Source organism: Podarcis liolepis, assembly GCF_965112155.1.
Source record: "Podarcis liolepis genome assembly, chromosome: 15".
Taxonomy (NCBI): domain Eukaryota; kingdom Metazoa; phylum Chordata; class Lepidosauria; order Squamata; family Lacertidae; genus Podarcis; species Podarcis liolepis.
The window spans coordinates 612,307-636,644 of record NC_139566.1 but is presented as its reverse complement, the minus strand read 5'-3'; the positions used below and the strand labels follow the sequence as shown (position 1 = coordinate 636,644).

Below are 24,338 nucleotides of genomic sequence, written 5' to 3'. Positions count from 1 at the left end.
TTCTCCAGGGTTGCAGGCGGGGGCATTCTCGGACCTGCCTGGAGATGCTGCCAGCGGGGATTGAAGCTGGGACTTTCTGCATGCCCAGCAGGTGCTCTGTCGCTGAGTTATGGCTCTTCCTGTTTATGTCAGCCTAATAATAATAATAATAATAATAATAATAATAATAATAATAATAATTTTTATTTATACCCTGCCCTCCCCAGCCAAGACCGGGCTCAGGGCGGCTAACACCAGATATAAAACGACTGAAATACAACTTAAAAAACAAGATTAAAAGACAACATTAAAATGCAGCCTCATTTCAGCAGAAACTCAAAAACTTTTTGGGGAGATGAAAACGTCAAGGCTTCACCAAGGCTGGTCCTACGTGGGCCAGAAAGCATGATTATGCAGAAGCATGAGGACTAGCGCCTTTGTTTTTTAGGGGGACAGAGGAAGTGGCCTCCTCGTCAGCCAGACCTCTGCCTGCCTTCAGGGACTGGGCCTTCTGCGCACCAGATTCTGCTGCAAAGAAAAAAGACGGAGCTGCATTTCCTAATTACGCCTTGCTTCGTTACATACGCCTCAACAGTACCCGTTTCCCAGACAACCGTGTTTTATGGTAAACCACCCTCTTTCCCTCTTTGTTTTCTTTCCTTCTGGGCTTTTGGGGAAATGCCTTGGTAAAAACATAAAATTGGTTAGGGGGAGTTGCTGGAGAGAGTTGTTGAGCCTTCAGGGGTCCCGCTCCCTCCTCCCTGAGTAGGGCATCAACACAGGCTCAGGTCTGTGGAGGGCGAAATGATCTGTTTATGAAAAATATGGACCACTCTTTCGTTAAAGCCGTTGCCAACAAAAATGCGTGGAACCACACAGTTACAAACGGGCGTCAATTAAACATGGAAGGGTGTCTTAATTGCTTGCAGAGGCCTGGCAGAATAGGAAAGTTTTCAACAAGCTTTTAAAAGTTGGAAGGCGCCTATGGAATCTCCAGTTGCAGAGAGTTCTGCAGGGCTGGGCCAATGACGCTCAAGGCTCAGTTCCTTGTTGCCTCACGGATTCATGGAATGACCAAAGCCTGTGGATGATCTCAGTGACGGAACTGCGATATAAGGATTCAGGCTGTCCCCGCAGTACCCTGGACCTAAGATGCTCAGGGTTTTGTGAATAAATGTCTCTTGAGAATGGATTTCCTTGCAAAGCATTAGGCAAAAAAAGCCCTTGCAACTTTCTACAGACCTTTGGTGGTTTTGATTTCATTTTAGCGAAACCAGGAGCCAGGGCAGTGTTGCAATTGCCCAGGGGGAGAGAAGAAAACTAAATGAAAAATTGTTACGTATCTGTTTCATGTAATTTAGACACCGCTCTTGACTGTAAAACAACCAAAACCATCAAAGCAGTTTACAAGCAATAAAATTATCAGTAAAACAACTCCTTAAAAACATTTAAAAAATTAAAACCAACAACAGATTAGAACACATGCCAACATTCTACATATCTGGACGAAACAATAATGTTTTTAGCGGGTGCCGAAAAGAGTCCAGTTGAAAGCGTCTGCTTGGTGTCAAGAGGCGGGGAGTTCCAAAGTTTAGCTGCTGCCACACTAAGCAATCAAGTTCTTACAAATTCAGAACGGGGATGCTGTGGCCCCAGGAGCAGTGCCAGTTCCGCCCATTGAAGCAGTCATGGATGGGGTAATAATGGCACAAGCTTATGCATGTCTACTCAAAAGTAAACCCTACTATGTTCCAATCATGGCGCTTCCTCCCAGCTAAAGCCTGTATATAGGGCCACAGCGCAAGGGGGCCCGTCTCCGAAACAGCCACAGATTCCACACTCCCCAGTCTTGCCCCTATGTGCTGAGAAGCAAGTGGCGTGGAGTTCCATAGGGCCACCTCCCTGGAAATGGTGCCCAGCACTGTAGCTTATTACAGCATGATTCTGGAAAGGGTGGAAGAATAATAGGTAGCTCAGGGACAGTGCCTCTGCCTGAAATCCCAGAGAGCCGTTGCTGCCAGTCCATGTGGGCCCGGGGCCTGACTCTGCATAAGGCATCTCCCTCTGCTCCAAGCATCAGCTGCAGGACGGACCATCAACTTTGACCGCGATTCTGTTCCTTTTTGCTGGAAATAATAATAATAAATTTTATTTATATCCTGCCCTCCCCAGCCGAAGCCGGGGTAAAAGCGTGCTTTTGGGAGGTACCCAAAATGGATTTGGGAGGAGGCGTGTGCTTGCACACTGCCCAGTAATCTGTTGAGTGTTTGATTTAGCTGGGGTCAGGCTGGATGACCCTCAGGGGTCCCTTTCACCTCTACCATTCTATGATTCTGTGACTGAGGTCTCAAAAAGATTCTCTGTGCTTGGGGCCTTGGCTTCCTGCATTGCAGGGGGTTGGACTTGATGGCATTGGGGTTCCCCCCCAAAAACCTACAGTTCTGTGACCCTTTCCTTCCAGCTGACTTGTAGGGTAGCCTTGAGGGTGAAACTGGCAGAGCGAGGGGTCCTGTTTAGCTGGGAGAAAGAAGCCCCACTGAGCTCAAACGCTGCCGACTCCCGGAAGACTGGAAATAATGTTTGGAGACTTTGGGGAGGGGGGGAGCAGTGGCAAACTTGGCCCTCGCCTTTTCTGAGGAATCGTTTCCGTGTGGACGTTAATTCACGTAGTCCATTTCGTAATCGGCTTCTTGAAAGTGGACGTCTTCGTAATCCACGTCTGTCCGTTCCTTTGAGACTGTGTATTGTGCGGATTTGGCTTTCTTGAAGTGATGATAATAGAGGAAGAAGAGGGGGACGGGCGTGAGGATGATTTTGGCAACCCAGTAGCAGAGCACCACAAAAAGTCCTGCGGAAGAGAGAGGGAGAGAGAGAATTGTCTCATGTTTGTTTCTTGGGAAATCGCATAAACTGATTTAGCCCCAAACCACAAATTCTCCCAAGTGCTGTGCAAAGAGAGGAGGCAAAGGATTGGCTTAAAACCACCAACTCGTCTGGAAACAAATATAAAGGCGTGGGAAGAGCCTGCAGGATCAGACCCATCCAGCCCACATCCTAATCTCTCAGGGACCGGATACTCCCAAGGACCTAGGACTCTGGATAGACTGCTCCTGCACCTGGAGTTTCCACAAGAACACAGGATGAGCCTGGCTGCTGCCGGATCAGGCCGAAGGGGGCCCATCCAGGCCAGCCTCCTCACCAGGAGCCCCAAAGGAAAGCTTAGTGGCAGGATCCAAGCAGAAGAGCAACTCTCTCCAGCAACTGGCATTCAGAGACACTGCTGCCTCCAGTTGTGGCCGGGAGCCCTCCATAGCCCTCTCCTCCTCCATGAATTTGCCCAGTCCTCTTTTAAATCCACCCAAGTCGGTGGCCATGGCTGCCTCCTGTCCGGTGGGAGGGAGTTCCATAGGTTAACTCTGTGCTGCTGTGAAGAAAGACTTTCTTTTATCCTAAGGAGCTAAGCAGTTGGCTCCTTACCTCTCTCACCCTGACCTCGCCACAGTGATCCAGGCGACAGTCACCTCCAGGCTTGATTATTGTAACTCGCTCTACGTGGGGCTGCCCTTGAGACTGACCCAGAAACTCCAGCGGGTGCAGAATGCTGCGGCAAGACTCCTTACGGGGTCCTTGCCACGGGATCACATTCAGCTCTACCAGCTGCACTGGCTCCTGGTGGAGCACAGGATCAGCTTTAAGGTGCTGGTTTTAACCTTTCAAGCCCTATACGGCCTAGGACCCCCGTACCTACGGGACCGCCTCTCCTGGTATGTCCCACGGAGGACCTTACCATCTTCAAATAAAAACATCTTGGAGGTCCCAGGCCACAGGGAGGTTAGGCTGGCCTCAACCAGAGCCAGGGCTTTTTCGGCTGTGGCTCCGATCTGGTGGAACGCTCTGTCCCAAGAGACCAGGGCCCTGCGGGACTTGACATCTTTCCTGCAAGACAGAGCTGTTCCACCAAGCCTTTGGCCAGGGCACAGTCTGACCCCTCCTTCGTTAATCCTCACAGAACTCTAGCCCAATGGTTGCCATTAATTTGACTCTGAATTACCGGTAATTTTAGAATGAATTGATTTTAGAAATCTGTGTTACTTTTATTGTTGTTAGCCGCTCTGAGCCCGGCTTCGGCTGGGGAGGGCGGGATATAAATAAATTATTATTATTATTATTATTATTATTATTATTATTATTATTATTATTATTATTATTATTATATTATCCATCCTGAATCTGCCAATGGACAACTTCCTTGGATGCCCATGAATTCTAGTTTTAGGAGAGAAGGAACAAACCTTTCCTCTCTCTGCTTTCTCCATGCCAGGCATTATTTTAGGAACTTCTGCCGTGTCCCTTGCATCGTAGGGGGTTGGTCTAGATGACCCTCGGGGTCCCCTCCCAACTCTCCAGTTCTTTGATTCTGTGATTCCCTGAAGGCATTTACCTGAAGCCTTGACCCCGCACTCTTCGTAGGGAGAGATGTTCCGTTTCATCTGGACCCCAAGAGCCTTCGCGCCGCATGAGTAGGACTGATGCGCATCTGTGGGGCGCATGACGAGGTCGAGTCGGCTGCTTTGGGAAAGTAGGGCCCCCGTCGCCGTGAGAGTCCAGTTGTAGGTCACGTTGGCCATCTTCCCGGCCCCCAACTCGCAGAACAAAGTGCAGGAGCTGATCTCCCACCACGTTTTGGTGATGTTGATGCCTGCAGAGGGGGGGGGGAGATGGGCAAGAATTGGGGGGCAGAGAAAGAAGCACATCATTCTATTCCCTCCCCAACCCTTTATGGGACTGAATCTGGCCATAGTGAGCCAACTGTGTGATGCAGCAGCAAAAAAGGCGAAGGCTATTCTAAGCTGCATCAACAGACGTCTAGTGCCCAGATCAAGTGGCAGCACTACTGTATTCTGCCTTGGTCAGACCCCACCTGGAATATTGCGTCCATTTTGGGGCTCCTCAGTTTGAGGAGGATATTGAAAAGCTGGAAGGTGTGCAGAGGAGGGCGACTGAGGTGGTCAAGGGTCTGGAAACGAAGCCTTATGAGGAACAGTTGAGAGAGCTGGAGAAGATACGGTAATCTTGATTGTCATTGTCCCTTGCAGAACAACAAAATTAAAAAAATCTACATCAGACATTGAAAAACCCACAAGCCTGCTATCCCAGCTATCCCAGCCTGGTTAGCCCCCTAAAAACTCTGATACCCCATTTTTAAATACAATATACTCCCATAGAGACTTCTTACACTGCATTTAAAACCAAAATTGCATTTGAATAGAAACTGTTTCTCAGGCGGCTGGTCCTAGTCTTTATAACCCTGGACCTTCTTCCAGAAGGCAGAAACTGAAAGAGATCATTTCCAGGGTGCATACTATCCTGCGCGATCTCTGCAGCTTTCTTATGGCACCTGGAAGCGTAGATTTGATCCAAGGTGGGAAGAGGGCACCCAATTATTCTCTCCACAGTCTTTACAACCCTGGACAGCATTGGTTTTTCCCTGGCCGTGCAGCTCCCAAACCACACACGGAGCCCATAAGTTAGTACGCTCTCCACAGTGCAATGGTAAAATGCCATCAAGAGGTCCTTGGAGAGATTGTTTTTCTGGAGGATTCTCAGAAAATATAACCTCTGCTGTGCTCTCTTCAGGAGACGGAGAGGAGATTTGATGGCCATCTTCAAATATCTCAAGGGTCATCCCGTGGAAGACGGAGCAGGCTTGTTCTCTTCTGCTCCGGAGGGCAGGACCCCAGCCGACAGATTCAAATTTCAAGAAACAAGATTTTGACGAAACTAGGAAGAACTTTCTGCCAGTGGAGCTGCTTGACAGCAGAAGGTGGCGGGAGCTCCTTCCCTGGAGGTTTTTAAGCAGAGGCTGGAAGGGCATTTGTGAGAGATGCGTGAATTGCAATTCCTGCATTGCAGGGGGGCTGGACTAGATGACTCCTGGGGTAATTATTATTATTATCATTATTATTATCAACACCCCGCCAATCTTGCTGGGTTTCCCCAGCCATGCTTCCAACCGAATATTAAAAACAATACAGCGTCAGACATTTAAAACTTCCCTAAACAGGGCTGCCTTCAGTTGTCTTCTAAAAGTAAAATAGATATTTCCCTGGGAGGGTGTTCCACAGCTCAGGTGCCACCACTGAGAAGGCCCTCTGCCTGGTTCCCTGTAACTTGGCTTCTCGCAGGGAGGGAACCGCCAGAAGGCCCTCAGCGCTGGACCTCAGTGTCTGGGCTGAATGATGGGGTGGAGACGCTCCTTCAGGTATACTGGGCTGAGGCCATTTAGGGCTTTAAAGGTCAGCACCAACACTTTGAATTGTGCCCAGAAATGTACTGGGAGCCAATGCAGGTCTTTCAAGACCGGTGTTATATGGTCTCGGCAGCCGCTCCCAGTCACCAGTCTGGCTGCCACATTCTGGATTAGTTGTAGTTTCCGGGTCACCTTCCAAGGTAGCCCCACATAGAGCGCATTGCAGTAGTCCAAGCGGGAGATAACCAGAGCATGCACCACTCTGGCGAGGCAGTCCGCAGGCAGGAAGGGTCTCATCCTGCGTACCAGATGGAGCTGATAAACAGCTGCCCTGGACACAGAACTGACCTGCACCTCCATGGACAGCTGTGAGTCAGAATGACCTCCAGGCTGCGCACCTGGTCCTTCAGGGGCACAGTTACCCCATTCAGGACCAGGGACTCCTCCACACCTGCCCACCCCCTGTCCCCCCAAAACAGTCCTTCTGTCTTGTCAGGATTCAACCTCAATCCCTTAGCGGCCATCCATCCTCCAACTGCTCCAGACACTCACACAGGACCTTCGCCGCCTTCGCTGGTTCCGATTTAAGAGAGAGGTAGAGCTGGGTGGCCTTAAAAGAGTAATGGGGGCATTCATGGAGGGGGAGGGGGCTCTGTTCTGCCTCTGCAGTTGGAGCAGCAAGGCTCCCAATGCCCCTTCTGGAAACTGCAGGAGGGGGGAGCTGGTCTTGCGCGTGAATCCTGCACGATGGTTTCCCTTTAAGGCAACTGGCTGGCCACTGTGAAGACAGGAGGCTGCGCCAGGTGGGCCACGGCCTTGATGTTCTGGCGACCGTTGATTGGCTTCCTCTCAAGAAGCTGGAAGTTTGACTCAGCTCGTCTTCGTGGAAGGGATCTGAGTCTCTGAGAGGAGCAAGCTGGTTTCTTATCAACAGAGATGCCATTGAGCCCCTTGCAGGAAACCAGTCAGCAGCAGGGTAGGAAAGCCTCTCATCAGGCCCTGGACTCTGCGTTCTTGTTTAAAGATGGTTTTCCTCACACACACACCCCCAGGCATCACACTGCAGGTGGTTCCCCTTTCCTGTTATCTTTCTACACAAATCATGCAACTGTTTCGGCTAATTGCTTCTCTGAATTGGTATTACTTCCTGCAGCGTGCAGGGATGTCATTGGGGGGGGTGAGGGGCTGCTGCTGGCCCTGGATTCATCTGCAGGATTTTTTTTGGGGGGGGAGGAGGAAAAATAGAGCACTGGAAAGTGGGGAGCAGTGTACTTCCTCCCCTCCCCCAAATAATAGTACATGCACATTTTGCCTTGTGAGAAGACCCACCTAGTGCAGCCTCCTGCGCTCACAGTGGCCAAAGGTCCCTAGGAACCTAGGAACCCAGATAGACTGCCCCTGGACCTGGAGGTTCCTTAAGAACAGAAGAAGAAGGTGCTGGGTCAGGCCAAAGGGGGCCCTCAAGTCCAGCCTCCTCTTCTAACAGATGCCTCTTTTAGGAAACCTGCAAGTGGCACCTGGGCACAAGAGCCCTCGCCCCTCCTGCCACCCCCAGCACCTGGCGTTCAGAAGCATCGCTGCCTCCAGCCGTGGGGCAGAGCCTAGCCATTGTGGCTACTAGCCGTCAATAGCTCTCTCCTCCTCCACGAATTTGTCCAGTCCTCTTTTTAAAGCCACCCAGTTTGGTAGCCATCACTGCCTCCTGCGGAAGGGAGTCCCACAGTTCTAACTACCATATTTTTCACTCCATAACACACACTTTTTTCTTCCTAATAAGTAAGGGGAAATGTCTGTGCGTCTTTTGGAGCAAATGTGTGGTCCCTGGAGCCGAATTGCCCAGGGGAGAAAAGCAGATCATGCTTCTTCTTTTTTTGAAAGAGGGAAGTGGGTGTTGAAACAAAGCCGCTGATCCGCAAGTGATCAGGGAGGGAGATAAGGGACGCTAGAGATAAAGGAGGCTGCCTGGGACGGGGGAGGTAAAAGCCCATGGATCCTCAGAATTTTTGCATTGGGTCACCCCAAATTCACCATCAGATCATATAGCATGTCCATGGCTACAGCCTGCACCAAAAAACACACGCACCCACTGTTTCATGGGGCTGCAGTGGTGCAAAAATGTGGTTACAAAGCACGGATCCACATGGATCCTCAGGATTTTTGCATTCGGCTGCCCCAAACTCACCGTCAAATCACATGTCTGTGGCCACAGCATGAACCACAAAAATCATACATCCACTGTTTCATTCAGAATATTTTTTTTCTTGTTTTCCTCCCCTAAAAACTAGGTGTGTCTTATGGTCAGGTGCGTCTTATGGAGTGAAAAATATGTGCTGCATGAGGAAGAACTTTATTTTGCCAGTCCCGAATCAAGTGGCTGTCTCTGTAGCCCAAGATACAGACCCCACATCCTCGATTATGCCCCTTATTTTTCCAACTCATGAGCTGAATCTCTCTAACACCAACTTTTCTCTAAACTCCTCCTCCTGGCAACATTTCCCTGAAGATCTACTGGTGCCACAAATAGCAACTCCCATTCGGAGTGACCCCCGCATTGCAGGGGGTTTGGACCCTTGGGACTCCTACCCAACGCTACATTTCTACGATCCTACGGTTCCCGAGGAAGCCTTGCTGTGCCCTCAGAACTTACGAAATATGAACAGTGTGTAATTTTTTAAGATGGTCTCGCGGGGGACGACTCCCATCACGACTTCGTAGGGTCCACCGTCTGCCAGGGTCAAGTTGCGTATTTGCAAGACTTTCTTCTCCCTGGAGAAGTTCACTCTCCCAGAATACTCTGCGTCAATGACAAACAAGGGGTGCTGGGGGGTCCACAGAGCCAGTGCCTTCTTCCTCGACAAAGACTTCCAGTTCAAGAAGAGCATGGAGATGTTCTGGGTAGGAATCTCCAGGGGCAACGTGACGGACTCCCCAAAACCTTCGATGATGTTCACCCCTCCTGTGTCATCCAGTCCTGGGGCAACAAACCAAGAAGGGGCAACATCAGTGCCAGATTTACGTATAAGCTAAACAAGCTGTAGCTCAGGGCCCCACCCTCTTGGGAAGAAAAACCTGGATGTACATTTCCAAAATACAGTGGTACCTCGGGTTAAGAACTTAATTCGTTCCAGAGGTCTGTTCTTAACCTGAAACTGTCCTTAACCTGAAGCACCACTTTAGCTAATGGGGCCTCCCGCTGCTGCCACACAATTTCTGTTCTCATCCTGAAGCATAGTTTTTAACCCGAGGTACTATTTCTGGGTTAGCGGAATCTGTAACCTGAAGCGTCTGTAACCTGAGGCGTCTGTAACCCGAGGTACCACTGTAAAAAACAAATACAGTGGTACCTTGGGTTACGTACGCTTCAGGTTACAGACTCCGCTAACCCAGAAATATTACCTCGGGTTAAGAACTTTGCTTCAGGATGAGAACAGAAATCGTGCGGCGGTGGCGCGGCGGCCCCATTAGCTAAAGTGGTGCTTCAGGTTGAGAACAGTTTCAGGTTAAGAATGGATCTCCAGAACGAATTAAGTTCTTAACCCGAGGTACCACTGTAAAACAAGACCTACATACAGGAACAGTGTTGTGGTGTTGTGTCGGCTCCTATGATGTAAGTCATGGGCCCCGCCTGCTCGCCTGCTCCCTAAAATATCACTGGTTTGCTCCTTTCTATATATAGGGTGCCCACATTCTGCAGAGACTGGTTGCAGGACAACATGGGCAAATGGCTTCAGATACCTACTGGGTCCATAAATTACCATACAGCATATATTCAACACAAAAAATGGCAACAATTTGTTGTGGACAAAGTACAGCTGGACAGCTGGACATTACCTTCAGTAGCTTAGGGCCTCATCAAACCTAAATCCGGCCCTGGATAAGATGTTATCCCCCCCCCAAAAAAAATATATCTCTGAGCGGTAAGAGATTTCAAGTGATTTTTTTGTACAAGAGAGGTCCCTTGCTACCCTCACCTGACAGATCCAGCTTTTAAAAGAAACAGACTCCCCACCGCATTATGGAAAGGGTGGAATGAACAAATGACTCAGGGGAAGATGGATAAGCAGCCCCACAAGCGAATCCTTCTCAATGTTCGCTGTCCAATCGCCTCCCTGAAAACAAATGGGGGGGGGACCCTCAATAAAGGCAGGTGCCATCTAACCTCCAGGTCAGCAAATCAGGATGAATGCAAAATAGGAGCCCCCTTTCTCCACGCACCTTGCCTGCTTGTACCTGAACCCCAAAAGGCTCCCCAAGGGAAGAGGCAAGGGCAGCTCAAATTTGTGCAGGGAATGTGAAAGGAAAGAGGGTCTCTTTTATCATATGTGGTGGTCCTGTGGGGTGGTAAAAGCTTTCTGGGAAATGATATAAGAAAATCTGGAGAAAACTTTTGTTAAAAAACCAGTGGCTTTTCTAAATACCGTATTTTTTGCTCTATAAGACTCACCTTTTCCCTCCTAAAAAGTAAGGGGAAATGTGTGTGCGTCTTATGGAGCAAATGCAGGCTGCACAGCTGTCCCAGAAGCCAGAACAGCAAGAGGGATTGCTGCTTTCACTGCGCAGCAAATCCTCTTGCTGTTCTGGCTTCTGAGATTCAGAATATTTTTTTTCTTCTTTTCCTCCTCCAAAAACTAGGTGCGTCTTGTGGTCTGGTGCATCCTATGAAGGGTATATAAAAAAAATTTGTCCAGTAGCACCATAGAGACCAACTAAGTTTGTGTTCGGTATAAGCTAAGTTTGTTCTTGGTATTTGCATGCACACAACAGCTTATACCAAGAACAAACTTAGTTGGGCTCTAAGACGTTTTTATGTTAGATATAAGAGGTGAGGAACTACCAAAATAAAATAAAAGACTGTTTATGTTTGCAATGACGGCAGCGAGAAGGCTTCTAGCCCAGAGATGGAAAGAAGTACCAACCAGAGGAGCGTGGCAGACCAAACTGATGGAATACGCAGAAATGGCAAAGACTGACGGGAAAGGTCAGAAACCAGGAAGACCCAAGTATTCTTAAAAGATTGGAATAACTTCTTAATATAGTTAAAAGACCACTGTAGACAGCTGAAATCATTGGCAGAGATGCAGTGGCACTTGTAAAGTGAAATGAACTTTGGTTACTATATATAATAGATGGATAACGGTAAAAGATGCAGGGAAAAAGAAAAAGATAAAATCTTTAGAATTGGAACCCATGTGGGGAGGGAAGGAGGTCTGAAAGTTCGAAAGAGCCTTTTTTATTTCTATGTTTTGGAATGGTTACAGTTATTGTGTATAACCTTATGTAAAACTGCTGTAATAAAAATATTTTTAAAAAGAGAGTGAGAGGAAGAAAGAAAGAAAGAAAGAAAGAAAGAAAGAAAGAAAGAAAGAAAGAAAGAAAGAAAGAAAGAAAGAAAGGAAGGCAGGAAGGCAGGCAGGCTAGGGTGTTGCATGATGGAGCAGAGAGAGAGAATTTAACTGAGAGTCTCCCAGATGTTACTCACTTGCAGCTTGGAAGGTGCAGAGGAGGAGGAGGAAGACCACGAGGGGCTCCATGCCAGTCTCTCTGGGGCAATGATGATTGATGTGCGAGGAGCCTGGGAAGCTCAGAGGGGCAGCCGCCTCTCCCTCCCCTTTCTGGCCCAAAGCAAGGGGGGAGTGGCTTCCTCCTGCCCGCCTTCTTGAAGGTCAGGCCAAGGAAGCCAGGGTGGCCCTTGGGGGCATGTGTCCCGCAGCACAAGGTTGCCAGAGGCCTCCCTCCAGAAAGTGCAAGGAGACGCCCTGGCTGGTTCTGTGTAACGGAAGAATGAAGGATCAGAGGTTGCAGAAGATGATGAACAGCAGCCAGCCTCGCCTGACGTCACGTCCTTAGGTGGGGCCCCTGGGGGCCCACAGGGCTTGGAGAGAGCCTTGGAGGCAGATCTAAATCCCTGGGCCGTGGGGGGCAAGGTGTCCGTCAATGAGCAGCTTGACATCTGGCAGTTGTGAGGTTGTGCACACACCAGACATCTGAAGCACACTGAAAGGACATTTCGCTCCTCAAAGAATCCTGGGAACTGTAGTTTAAGGGCGCTAGGAATTGCAGCTCTGTGAAGAGTAAGCTGCAGGGCTTGAAATTTGTTCGTTTGGGGCTTTTCACGCAAATTGGCAGAGAAGTATAAAAAGGCTGATCCTTGCAATAATTTGCCAGAGAAATTTTTGCCGCCTGCAGAATCCGCACTCGGCTCTGCAGTCCTACCCACTCGGATGGGCCACTTTGGGTACAGGTGCTGAGCCGAGATGCCAGGCGAACGGTGAGCCTTGCAACGACAATGCCGGGCAGCTGAGCGAAAGGCTTGTCCCCCCCCCCCCGAGTGCTGCCCGCCCCAGAGTGGAGTTTGTGAGTCAACGGTGAGGCGACCACAAGCCTCAACTGCCAACCCTTCCTGGCAGAGAGATAAGGAGAGCTCGGGGTCAAGATAAGAGCCAATCTTCCTTGGCATCTGGCCCAGGTGGCACATGATTTAAGCCCGTCCCTTCGCTCGGGTGATTCTCCCCTTTCTGCACCACAAGAAACCCCCCCAAATCAAGATATGGGCCCGCTCTGCAGGCAGGGCGGCAAAGAATGCAAAGCATCCGCTGTCTGAGCTGATCAGGAGAGGATTATGAGAGGTGGAGGAGGGTGGGGTCTTCTATATTAACCCCCTCCCTCTCGAGAATTAAGTGTGATCATGACGTATAGGTGGTGTATCACCCCCGTAAAATTAGCTAAAATGTATAAAATAAGTAATAAATGTTGGAAATGTAAAGAAAAGGAGGGAACTTTTTATCATATGTGGTGGGAATGTAAAAAAGTGAAAAACTTCTGGGAAATGATATATAATGAGATGAAAAGGATGTTGAAATATACATTTATTAAGAAACCAGAAGCATTTTTACTTGGTATTGTAGGAGATGATATTAATAGACAGGATTGTAAGTTGTTTTTATATGCAACAACAGCAGCAAGAATATTATTGGCACAAAAATGGAAGCAAGAAGAATTACTGACGAAAGAAGAATGGAGGATGAAGTTGATAGACTACGCAGAATTAGATAAATTAACAGGAAGGATTCGAAACCTGCGGGATCAGAGATTCTTAGAAGACTGGAGTAAATATATGAACTATTTGAAAAGTAACTGTAATGAACAGATTACGCTAGTAGGACTGCAATAAGTTTTGTAAGGTGAATTATTTGAAATATTGTAAAAAAGACAATGAGGAGAATTATTAGTTAAGGATAATTAAATGTAATATAGAAATTAAGAAATGCATAATAAGTGACAAAGAAAATCATCAGAGGTGTTGATGTAAGTCTAAAAATATTGTATAAGGTGAGAAGTTATGTTGTATGACTGTTGGAACTGATATGTTAAAAAAATTAATAAAAATGTGTGTGTTTGTGTGCGTGTGTGTGTGTGTGTGTGTGTGTGTGTGTGTGTATGAATTAAATGTGATCATCAAAGGTCTGGGGAATCATAGACTTGTGGAGTGGGGCAGGAACCCCAAGGGGACTCTCCTTCCTTGGAGGTGTTTAAGCAGAGGTCAGACGGCCATTTGTCATGGATGCTTCAGTTGAAATTCCTGCATTGCAGAGGGTTGGACTGGATGACCCTTGGGGGTCCCAGCTCTTCTGATGTCCTTATGTGGAGGTTCGACAAGGCTAGGAAAAAGCTTCCTGCCTGAAGCTCTGGCGAGCTGCTTCTGCCAGTCAGTGTCAGCCACACTGAGCTAGATGGAGCCAGTGAAGCCCCTTCCTCTCCTACTCACCTTATCAGGTCAGATGAAGGCTGCTCAGATCTGCTACCAATCTGCTAAACGATCGCTGTTGTTTCTTGATTGCGGGGAGCCCTGGGTCCCAACTGAAAGAATAAAATCAGATATGAGAGGCTTGGTTATCTGCTACAAAGCTGGGAAGGCTGCCAAAGCAGAGCCCTCATAGAATCATAGAGTTGGAAGAGACCACAAGGGCCATCGAGTCCAACCCCCTGCCAAGCAGGAAACACCATCAGAGCACTCCTGACATATGGTTGTCAAGCCTCTGCTTAAAGACCTCCAATGAAGGAGACTCCACCACACTCCTGGGCAGCAAATTCCACTGTCGAACAGCTCTTACTGTCAGGAAGTTCTTCCTCATGTTTAGGTGGAATCTTCTTTCTTGTAGTTTGGATCCATTGCTCCGTGTCCGCTTCTCTGGAGCAGCAGAAAACAACCTTTCTCCCTCCTCTATGTGACATCCTTTTATATATTTGAACATGGCTATCATATCACCCCTTACAGTGTTTCCCAACCTTTTTTGGGCAAAGGCACACTTGTTTCATGAAAAAAATCTCGAGGCACACCACCATTACAGCCCCGTGACGTCAGCGCGCAGCATCACGCCGGGAGGGACATGAATTGCTAGCAAATTACATAATCACCTCCTTGAGGGCTGGCTCATCTTCTCCGAAGGCAGAACCCCATTAATTAACAGCACAGACTCACACCATAGCCAAGACGAGGGGGGAAAACCTCAGTCATGCACAGTCATGCACATGTGGGGGCTAAATGAGGACAAAGACCGGGCAGAGAGCAGGGTTCAAATCACCCCACCTGGCCAGGACAATCCCTGGGTGCTCCCTTGGGCCACTCGCCTGACCCACCTCGCAGGGCTGTTGTTGCGAGGATAACATGGGGAGAACCACGCGCGCCCCCGGGAGCTCCTTGGAGGAGAAAGCGGGCGATGAATGCAATGCACGAAATATATGAGAGGCGACCAGGTTTTGCAGGTGAGGGGCCCCCGCCAGCCTCCGCTTCCAACACCCGGCGCAACGACGCCGAAGTTTCCCCCCGGGCTCGGCTCGGGGAGCAGCGCTGCTCCCCCCCCCCGGCTCCCCTTCGCCCTCCCGGCTCTCTCTGCCGCCCACTGGGGACCCCCCTCACCTGCCAAGTCCGGAGCGCCGGTGGAAGTTGCATGCATGCATGCAGGGCGCCGCGTTGCCATTGCATTGCACTGCACTCCATGCAACGCCTGCACGCATGCATTGCCTTGAACGGCCGCCAAGGGGTCTCCCCACGGTCCGATGCGTCCCCTCCGTCGCGGATGCAGCATTGCAAAAATAAACCCCCCCCGACGCAGCCCTACCTGGGGGGCAGCCTCCGCCTCCGCCGCTCCGCCTCCGCGGGGATCCCCGGGCTCCATCCTGCCGCCCGATCTCCGCGGGGGCGCAGGCAGGCTGCGCGGGGTCTGCGCGGAAGAGCCCCTGCCCGCCCGGCCGCCGCCGCTGCGCTCATTCCATGGCCGGGAGAAGAGCGCTTCAAACAAAACGCCCGGCCCGCCAGGCCACGCTGGGAAACGTAGTTTGCGCACCCCGCGCGGGCGCGGAGCCCAAGGGCGAGGGGACTACGGATCCCGGCAGCCCCCTTGCCGGGGACGGAGGGGGAGAGGCCGGGTGCAGGGATGGAGGGACGGGTGGGCGAGCGAGTGAGTGAGTGGCAGCCGCCAAGCCTTGGCCGAGAGCCAGGAAGGGCCTCCCCGGAGGAGGAGGAGGGAGGCGCAGAGCGGGAGGGAGGGAGGGAACCCCAGGGGTCATCTAGTGACGGCGCCCCAATCGAAAATTTGACTTAAAAAAAAAAAAATCTTTCGAATTTTTTAATTTTTCCCGCGGCACACCAGGCAACATCTCGCGGCACACTAGTGTGCCGCGGAACAGTGGTTGGGAAACACTGCCTTAACCTCCTCTTCTCCAGGCTAAACATGCCCAGCTCCCTTAGCCGTTCCTCATAAGGCATCGTTTCCAGGCCTTTGACCATTTTGGTTGCCCTCCTCTGGACACGTTCCAGTTTGTCAGTGTCCTTCTTGAACTGTGGTGCCCAGAACTGGACACACTACTCCAGGTGAGGTCTGACCAGAGCAGAATACAGTGGCACTATTACTTCCCTTGATCTAGATGCTATACTCCTATTGATGCATCCCAGAATTGCATTGGCTTTTTTAGCTGCCGCGTCACACTGTTGGTTCATGTCAAGTTTGTGGTCAACCAAGACTCCTAGATCCTTTTCACATGTACTGCTCTCAAGCCAGGTGTCACCCATCTTGTATTTGTGCCTCTCATTTTTTTTGCCCAAGTGCAATACTTTACATTTCTCCCTGTTAAAATTCATCTTGTTTGTTTTGGCCCAGTTCTCTAATCTGTCAAGGTCGTTTTGAAGTGTGATCCTGTCCTCTGGGGTGTTAGCCACCCCTCCCAGTTTGGTGTCATCTGCAAATTTGATCAGGATGCCCTTGAGTCCATCATCCAAGTCATTGATAAAGTTGTTGAATAGGACCGGGCCCAAGACAGAACCCTGTGGCACCCCACTAGTCACTCTTCTCCAGGATGAAGAGGAACCATTGATGAGAACCCTTTGGGTTCGGTCAGTCAGCCAGTTACAAATCCACTGAGTGGTAGCATAGTCAAGACCGCATTTTAGCAGCTTCTTTACAAGAATATCTTGGGGCACCTTGTCAAATGCCTTGCTGAAATCAAGGTAGGCTACATCCACTGCGTTCCCTTCATCTACCAGGCTTGTAATTCTGTCAAAAAACGAGATCAGGTTAGTCTGACATGACTTATTTTTCAGAAATCCATGCTGACTATTGGTGATCACAGCATTCCTTTCTAGGTGCTCACAGACTGTTTGCTTAATTATCTGCTCCAGAATCTTCCCTGGTATTGATGTCAGACTGACTGGGCGATAATTATTTGGGTCCTCTCTTTTCCCCTTTTTGAAAATAGGGACAACATTTGCCCTCCTCCAGTCTGCCGGGACTTCGCCTGTTCTCCAGGAATTCTCAAAGATGACTGCCAGTGGTTCTGAGATCACATCTGCCAGTTCTTTTAATACTCTTGGATGCAGTTCATCTGGCCCTGGAGACTTGAATACATCTAAACTAGCCAAGTATTCTTGTACTATCTCCTTAGTTATTCTGGGCTGTGTTTCCTTTGCTGGATCATTTGCTTCAAATTCTTCAGGTCGGGCATTGTTTTCTTTATCGGAGAAGACTGAGGCAAAGAAGGCATTGAGGAGTTCAGCCCTTTCTGTGTCCCCTGTTTGCATTTCACCATCTTCTCCTCTGAGTGACCCCACTGTTTCTTTGTTCTTCCTTTTGCTACGAACATACCCATAAAAGCCTTTTTTGTTGCTTTTAACCTCTCTAGCAAGCCTGAGTTCATTCTGTGCTTTAGCTTTTCTGACTTTGTGTCTACATGTGATGGCTATTTGTTTGAATTCCTCTTTGGTGGTTTCCCCCCTTTTCCATTTTTTGTACACATCCTTTTTTAATCTTAACTCAGTTAAAAGTTCTTTAGATAGCCACCCTGGCTTCTTTAGGCACCTTCCATGTTTCCGTCTCATTGGTATTGCCTGAAGTTGTGCTTTTACTATCTCCCTCCTTTCCTTATCTCGTCTATCTTTGGCTCATAGCACTGGCCGTTGGGGTGGCTTGCAATTTCCTTGGCTCCAAAGCAGCTGGGAGAGAGTTGTACCTGGGTCGCTGGTTTGAGCAATATGCTGGCCCATAGGAACACGAGAAGAGCCTGAGGAAGGGAGTTCCATGGTTTAACTCTGCTGCGTGACAAAGGATCTTCCAAAGTTCAGCTTCTTCTTTGGAATAGTTTTACAAACATTTATCAGGTCGCCGCTTCCTCTCCTGGGAAACCCAGTCAGATGGGTGGGGTGAAATTATTATTATTATTATTATTATTATTATTATTATTATTATTATTATCTGAAAGCCCATCTCTCCATCTGCCTTAACTCCAAGCAAAGCCCTCTTCTGCAAGCTGAGCTGAGCCCAAACTCCTCACATCTCCCCTATTGATGATCCTGCCCCGCCGATCCTTCCCCATGTCTAGCAACCACCTCGACATCTTGTGGCAATGAGTCCCCAGGGCTCACAGAAAAGTGGGCGTAATATCAGGCACCGCCTGGCAAGGGACACAGCTTCTGCTCTTTGCCTTCCATGTGGAAATGCCGGTGTGTGTATTTTCAATGGCTGAGAGATCAGAGCACGTTGTTGGTGCTCAAGGTCTATTGCGGCAGCCTCCGTCCTCTTACTTAGGAGGGCACTTGTGGGATTGGTGCCCTCTTAGGCCTTTTTATCCAAACCCCCATGTTGTTCTGCGCCCTCCTTGTGATAGGCAGATGAAAGCGTGTTGCTGTTGCTGTTATCAGCCTGACATCAGCTGTGATCTGCAAAACTTAAGCTTCGCTAAGCTACCCAACAGAGAGAGCTTAAAACACCCTCTTCGAGTTGTAAGCCTTGTGGATTAGTCTACTCTAAAGGGAGATGGCAAACCTAGACAGCATCTTAAAAAGCAGGGACATCACCTTGCCAACAAAGGTCCGTATCATTAAAGCTCTGGTTTTCCCAGTAGTGATGTATGGAAGTGAGAGCTGGACCATCAAGAAGGCTGATCGCCGAAGAATTGATGCTTTTGAATTCTGGTGCTGGAGGAGATTCTTGAGAGTCCCCTGGACTGCAAGAAGATCAAACCTCTCCATTCTGAAGGAAATCAACCCTGAGTGCTCACTGGAAGGACAGATCCTGATGCTGCGACTCCAAGACTTTGGCCACCTCATGAGAAGAGAAGACTCCCTGGAAAAGACCCTGATGTTGGGAAAGATGGAGGGCACAAGGAGAAGGGGACGACGGAGGACGAGATGGTGGGACAGTGTTCTTGAAGCTACCAGCATGAGGGAGGCAGTGGAAGACAGGAGGGCCTGGCGTGCTCTGGTCCAGGGGGTCACAAAGAGGCGGACACCACTAAACAGCAACAAAAAGGGAGGTGGCCCTTTGCCTGCTTCTTCAGGAGCCAGACGGTGACAGGTCTGAGCATCAGAACACAATAAGCTGGATCAGGCCAAAGGGGGCACATCTAGCCCAGCCTCCTGTCCTCACAGTGGTCAGCCTGATGCCTGTGGGAAGCCCATAATCAGCTGAGCACATGAGCAACTCTTCCCTCCTGCGATTTCCGGCAACAGGTATCCAGAAGCATAGCTGCCTCCCACTGGGGGGACAGGGCAGAGTCGTCATGGCTAGTAGCCATTGATAGCCCCCTTTCCCCTTGTCAGGTGTGCATGCAGGAGCCAGGCCCTGGGACCAGTAGGGCTTCGCAGGACTGGGGCCTTGCTAAGTTTGTTCTGAAGAGGCAAGGTGCGGCCTCACAGGTGAGGCCCCTTGGTAACTCACAGCACCTGGTGGCAAGAGCAGCGAAGGGATATAAGGTCAGCATTTCCCTTCGGCTCTTTGCCACAGCGACACGTTCCCTGCCTTGCTTCCTGACCCTTGGACCCATGGCTTCTTGATCCCCTGCTTCCTCGGACTCTTGGCTTCCCAACTTCTGGACTCCCGTTCCTGCCCCCACCCTGCCATCTTGCCCCCAGTCCCGACATCCCCAGCTGGGATTTCGCCCGTGAACTGGACCGGGCCATTGGTGGAGTCAACTTCCCTGGAGGTTTCAAATGGAGGGTGGAGGGCCACCTGTCAGGGATTCTTCAGCTGTCATTTCTGCACTGCAGGGAGTTGGTTGGACCAGGTGACCCTTAGAAACACAGAATCATAGAGTTGGAAGGGACCTCTGGTGGCCATCTAGTCCAACCCCCAGCAATGCAGGAATCTCAACTGAAGCATCCATGACAGACAGCCATCCAACCTCTGCTTAAAAACCTCCAAGGAAGGAGAGCCCATTCTCTCGTGGGATGTCGAGAGTGCGTGCAGGAGCCAGGCCCTGGGACCAGTAGGACTCTGCAGGACTGGGGCCTTCCTATGTTTGTTCTGGAGAGGCAAGGTGCGGCCGCACAGGTGAGGCCACTTGGTAACTCACTGCACCTGGCGGCAAGAGCCGGGAAGGGATAGAAGGTCAGCATTTCTCTTCTGCTCTTTGCCACAGCAACACGTTTCCTGTGTTTGGCATTTTGCTTCATGATCCTTGAACCTCGGCTTTGTGACTCCTTGCTTCTTGATCCTCGGACCCTTGGCTTTGTGACTCCTTGCTTCCTGACCCTCGGACTCTTGGCTTCCTGACTCCTGGCTTCTGGACTCCCATTCTTGCTCCCACCCCGCCATCCTGCCCCTGGTCCTGACGTCCCCTGCCAGGACTTCGATCGCCCATGAACCGGACCGTGACACTCCTCCATGAATTTGACTCATCCCCTTGCAGAGCCATCCAAGTTGTTGCTTGTCACTGCTTCCTGCGGGAGAGTGGGGGAGGTTGCGGTCAAAATCCAACAATATATATTCTTCCCAGTTAGTAAGTTTAGGTGCAGAAGCCCACAGAGCTGTATTGCTGATAGGCAAAGACTCAGACCATAGAAACCTAATTGGTAGAGAGGGCTCCGTGTGATGTCATTTCCCCTCCTCTCCTGGGAAGGCATATATAATTTCCTGTCCCTCCCCCCCCCCTTTCTCTTTCTTTGAGTAGCCATGAGGATAGATATGTCTGAGGCTGTGTCTATTGTTAATATAAACATTTTACCTCCATAGTTTTTACTGCTGCCATGTTAAGGATAATCTAATTCCCTGAAATTGGGATGTTTGCTGTGTATTTTCAGTATGGTATTTTTTTTCCTTGGCTGTAGCTCTCTCGTGTGATTGGCTGACTGTGAGTCACATGAGAAAGACATTCCATTCCGTTGTGACTGTTATTCCAGCAGCTGTCGTTTTTGAACTGCTTTTTCTGCTCTTCTCTCTGTGTGAGTGAGGGACAATGGCTGAGAGAGAGAGGTTTCTTCAGGATCCTGGGTGCCTGTCAGGGTGATCTGCCTGAAGTGAAGCAGACAGAGGAAGATCCCGAAATGTTAACGGGGAGAATCCTGTGCAGGATCTCTCTCTAAGGAACAAAGTGAATAAGCATGAGATTATAGATATGCTCTTCTCAGTTACATGCTTATGAAATGAAAGTCCTTTATGAATATAAGGAGTCTGGGCATTGCACAACATGCTGCAGCTGAGAACCAAGGCAAGACTAGGAGTAAGTAATTCATATTTAAAGCTAATTCCCTCAGTCTGTTGCCTGATTTCTTTGTTAAGCAGGCTAAAGGCTAAAGGAAAAGGGGGGGTCCACTTGCTCTGCAGCTGGACTTACCTAAAAGAAGCCTCCACAGCTGATTCCATATGTTTCAGTTTTGCTGCTAAGGGTGGGGCTTTTGAACTCAGCCACCACCCCCCCTCCACACACATGAGTGCCTGGAGGGATAAATTGCAATTAATATATCCTCTCCTACCTGTGAAAACGGCACAGAGCGTTCCACAGAGTAACTGTGTGAAGAAGGACTTTATTTTTGTGTGTCCTGAATCTTCCAGTATTCAGCTTCATGGCAGGTCCTTGAGTTCTGGTGTCTTGAGAGAGGGAGGAGAAAACATTTCCTGTCGGCTTCTTCTGTGCTGTGCAGGATCTTATGGGCTTCCACTGTGTCCTTTCTTACTCATCTTTTCTCTGAGATAAAAAAACCCCCAACACTGCTGCCTTTCCTGTTCCACCCCCTTGATCATTTTCTGAATCTTCTCCAACTCTGCCTTCTCCTTTTGGAGGTGAGGCAGCTGGAGAATGAAATTCTCCCCAGGTACTAGGAAGCATGACACAAAGGGAACTGTTCCCATTGAGAACTTTTCCCTGGCGTGTTCTGAATTTTTAGGGAAGTTTAGGGAAGTTTTTTAATGACTGATGTTTTAATGTATTTTTAATCTCCTGTTGGAAGCCGCCCAGAGTGGCTGGGGAAATTTATTATAAGTAATTGTTATTATTATTATTATATGAACAAATTAAGAGCAATTGACAGTGGAGTCTCAGCGATGGATCCATTCATGTTGCCTCAATATAAGAAGAGAATTCTGGGTTGCAGAGAGACGCTGAACATTGAACAGAAGCACTGACACTTTTTTGTTCTAGTTGAAGATGAATCAGCATATGGGGGAAGGTTCAAAAAATATCTGCATGGTGCCTAGAGAATAACTTGCACCTAAATATTAGCAAGACAAAGGAGATGGTGTTGGACTTTTGGAGGAAGAGAGGGGAACCTGCCCCATTGTATATCAGGGGTGGTTGTGTGGAGAGAGTCTCTTCCTTTAAATTCCTGGGAGTTTACCTTAGTGAAGACCTCACTTGGAAAAACTATATAACTGAGGTTAGGAAGGCCCAACAGAGACTCGATTTCCTCAGGGTCTTGAGAAAGAACAGTGTTAAACAACGATTGATGACCTCCTTCTGCCGGTCCACAATAGAAAGTGTCCTCTCATGTTGTATCACAGTGTGGTACGTTGGCTTGACAGCCACGGATGAAAGTCTCTACAGAGGGTGGTGAACACAGCACATTATATCATGGGCTGTCCCCTGAGCCCAACAGTTGACATCGCAATGGATCGTGGCCTTAGGAGAGCGAAAAAAATTCTCAGGGACGATTCACACCCCAGCCAGCACCTCTTTAATCTTCTACCCTCAGGCAGGAGATATAGAAGTAGAATCAGTCGTACCAACAGGCTAAAAAACAGCTTCTATCCATGGGCTGTTAGGCTGCTGAACGGAAAATAATACAGTGGTACCTCTCCTTGCAAATGGGATCCGTTCTGGAGGCCCGTTCGCAACATGAAAAGAGCGCAACCAGCAGCGGCACGTCTGCGTGCACACAGGTTGTGATTCACCGCTTCTGCGCATGCGTGTGACATCATTTTGCACTCCTGCGCATGTGCAAGCGGCAAAACCTGGAAGTAACCCTTTCTGGTACTTCCGGGTTGCTGTGGGACGTAACCTGAAAGAAAGTAACATGAAGCGGACGTAACATGAGGTATGACTGTATAGTGCAACTGACTTTTGGGGTTGGTGTGTTGTACGACAAGCACACATAGTACAATGAGATTGAATGTTTGTGCGGGGGGGAGACTCGGTTAATTTCATTGTACACAGGTTGTACATTGACAATAAAGGTATTATTATTATTAGTTTATTATAAAGCATGTCACTAGTCCTCATGGAGGCAGCATGCCACAATCCATGTGGCTCACCCCTTCCCCATCACATAGGGTTGTTGGGTGGGTTGAATGGCAGAGAGGGCAGAACCACATCAGCTACTTTGAACGCCTTGGAGGGAAAATGCAAATGGACCATAAATGCAATAAAGAAATAGTTTTGACATGCAAACTATGCCAGGATTTTACCACAAGGCAGCCAGTGTGGTGTGGTGGTGAGAGTCACAGACTGGCCATAAAACCCCCTGACTCACCCTTGGGCCAGTCACTGCGTCTCAACCTCCCCCCTTGAGTCCCTTGCAGAAAAGGGGCGGGATATAAATGCAAGCCATGGCAGCACCTGCACTTTGGAACTCCCTGCCACTTGAGACCAAGCAGGTGGCTTCACTGTACGCTTCTCGGTTCCTGCTAAAAACATTCTTTTTTAGACAAGTCTGCCCAGAAGCTTAGGAAGCTGGTGTGAATTTTAGCCTGTTTTAGCTTTTTAACTTTTTGTACATGTATCATAACCTGCCCCCCCCCCCATTTTATGGTTTTCATAAAATTCTCTGGTGTTTAAATTTCATGGAATGAATGAATGAAGGAATGAATCAATCAATCAATCAATCAATCAATCAATCAATCAAAGTGGCCTTGAATCAGTCGTCCCTCATTCAAGATCTGATTGTGGATGAGGAGGCCTATTTGATACATAGGGCTGCCTCGGAAAACGGTTGGGAAACTTCATGTCAGGGACTGGCTGGATGAAGAGGAGTTGGGGGAGCCACCAGCCGGGGAACCCCCAAGGGAACCTCCAGAGGAGTAAGGCTTAGAGTCCGGGGATTGGTGGTGGGGCACCGAGGAGAGGTCAGAGGGAGAAGATTGGCAGGAGGGGCGGATGCTTGAGGGACAACAGGTTTTAGTGAGCAGGAAGAACCTGTGTCAGAGAGCAGTTCAGACTCCAAGGCTGAAGCAAAGGAGGGGGCCAAGGGGCTGATGAAGAATTAAGTGAGTCTCCCTGTTCTGCTGCGAGAAGCTCCCCGCCAGAGGTGCGTAGACACAATTTGAGGCTGCTTGGGAAACATCCGGGAGAGGAGGAGCCTTAGGAGGTGGGGGGAGGCGGAACCTTCAGTTCTGGCCCCACTGCTCCA

General features: G+C 49.3%; 2 protein-coding genes across 7 annotated transcripts in view; one reads left to right on the top strand and one right to left on the bottom strand.

The window, feature by feature from the left end:
• LOC310694214 (zinc finger protein with KRAB and SCAN domains 3-like) overlaps positions 1-24,338 on the top strand; it is a 274,745-nt gene that overhangs the window by 175,978 nt on the left and 74,429 nt on the right. The window lies entirely within an intron of this gene.
• On the bottom strand, positions 165-21,964 carry LOC310694269 (SLAM family member 9-like). Of its 6 annotated transcripts, none has more exons than XR_014519588.1 (5): positions 11,709-11,959; positions 8,877-9,200; positions 4,421-4,678; positions 2,417-2,827; positions 165-2,105 (listed from the first exon to the last, which is right to left on the bottom strand). XR_014519588.1 is itself a non-coding variant. In XM_083477362.1 (5 exons), the coding sequence occupies exons 3-5, from the start codon at positions 9,109-9,111 to the stop codon at positions 2,637-2,639; spliced, it is 684 nt and encodes a 227-aa protein (XP_083333488.1). In that variant the 5' UTR covers positions 9,112-9,200; positions 13,995-14,086; positions 20,723-21,441; the 3' UTR covers positions 165-2,636. The 6 variants fall into 6 exon arrangements, 5 of the variants coding, with proteins under 5 accessions (XP_083333488.1, XP_083333489.1, XP_083333491.1 ...); XM_083477362.1 differs by lacking the exon at positions 11,709-11,959 and adding exons at positions 13,995-14,086; positions 20,723-21,441 and having other exon boundaries at positions 165-2,827; XM_083477363.1 differs by lacking the exon at positions 11,709-11,959 and adding exons at positions 13,995-14,086; positions 20,369-20,677 and having other exon boundaries at positions 165-2,827.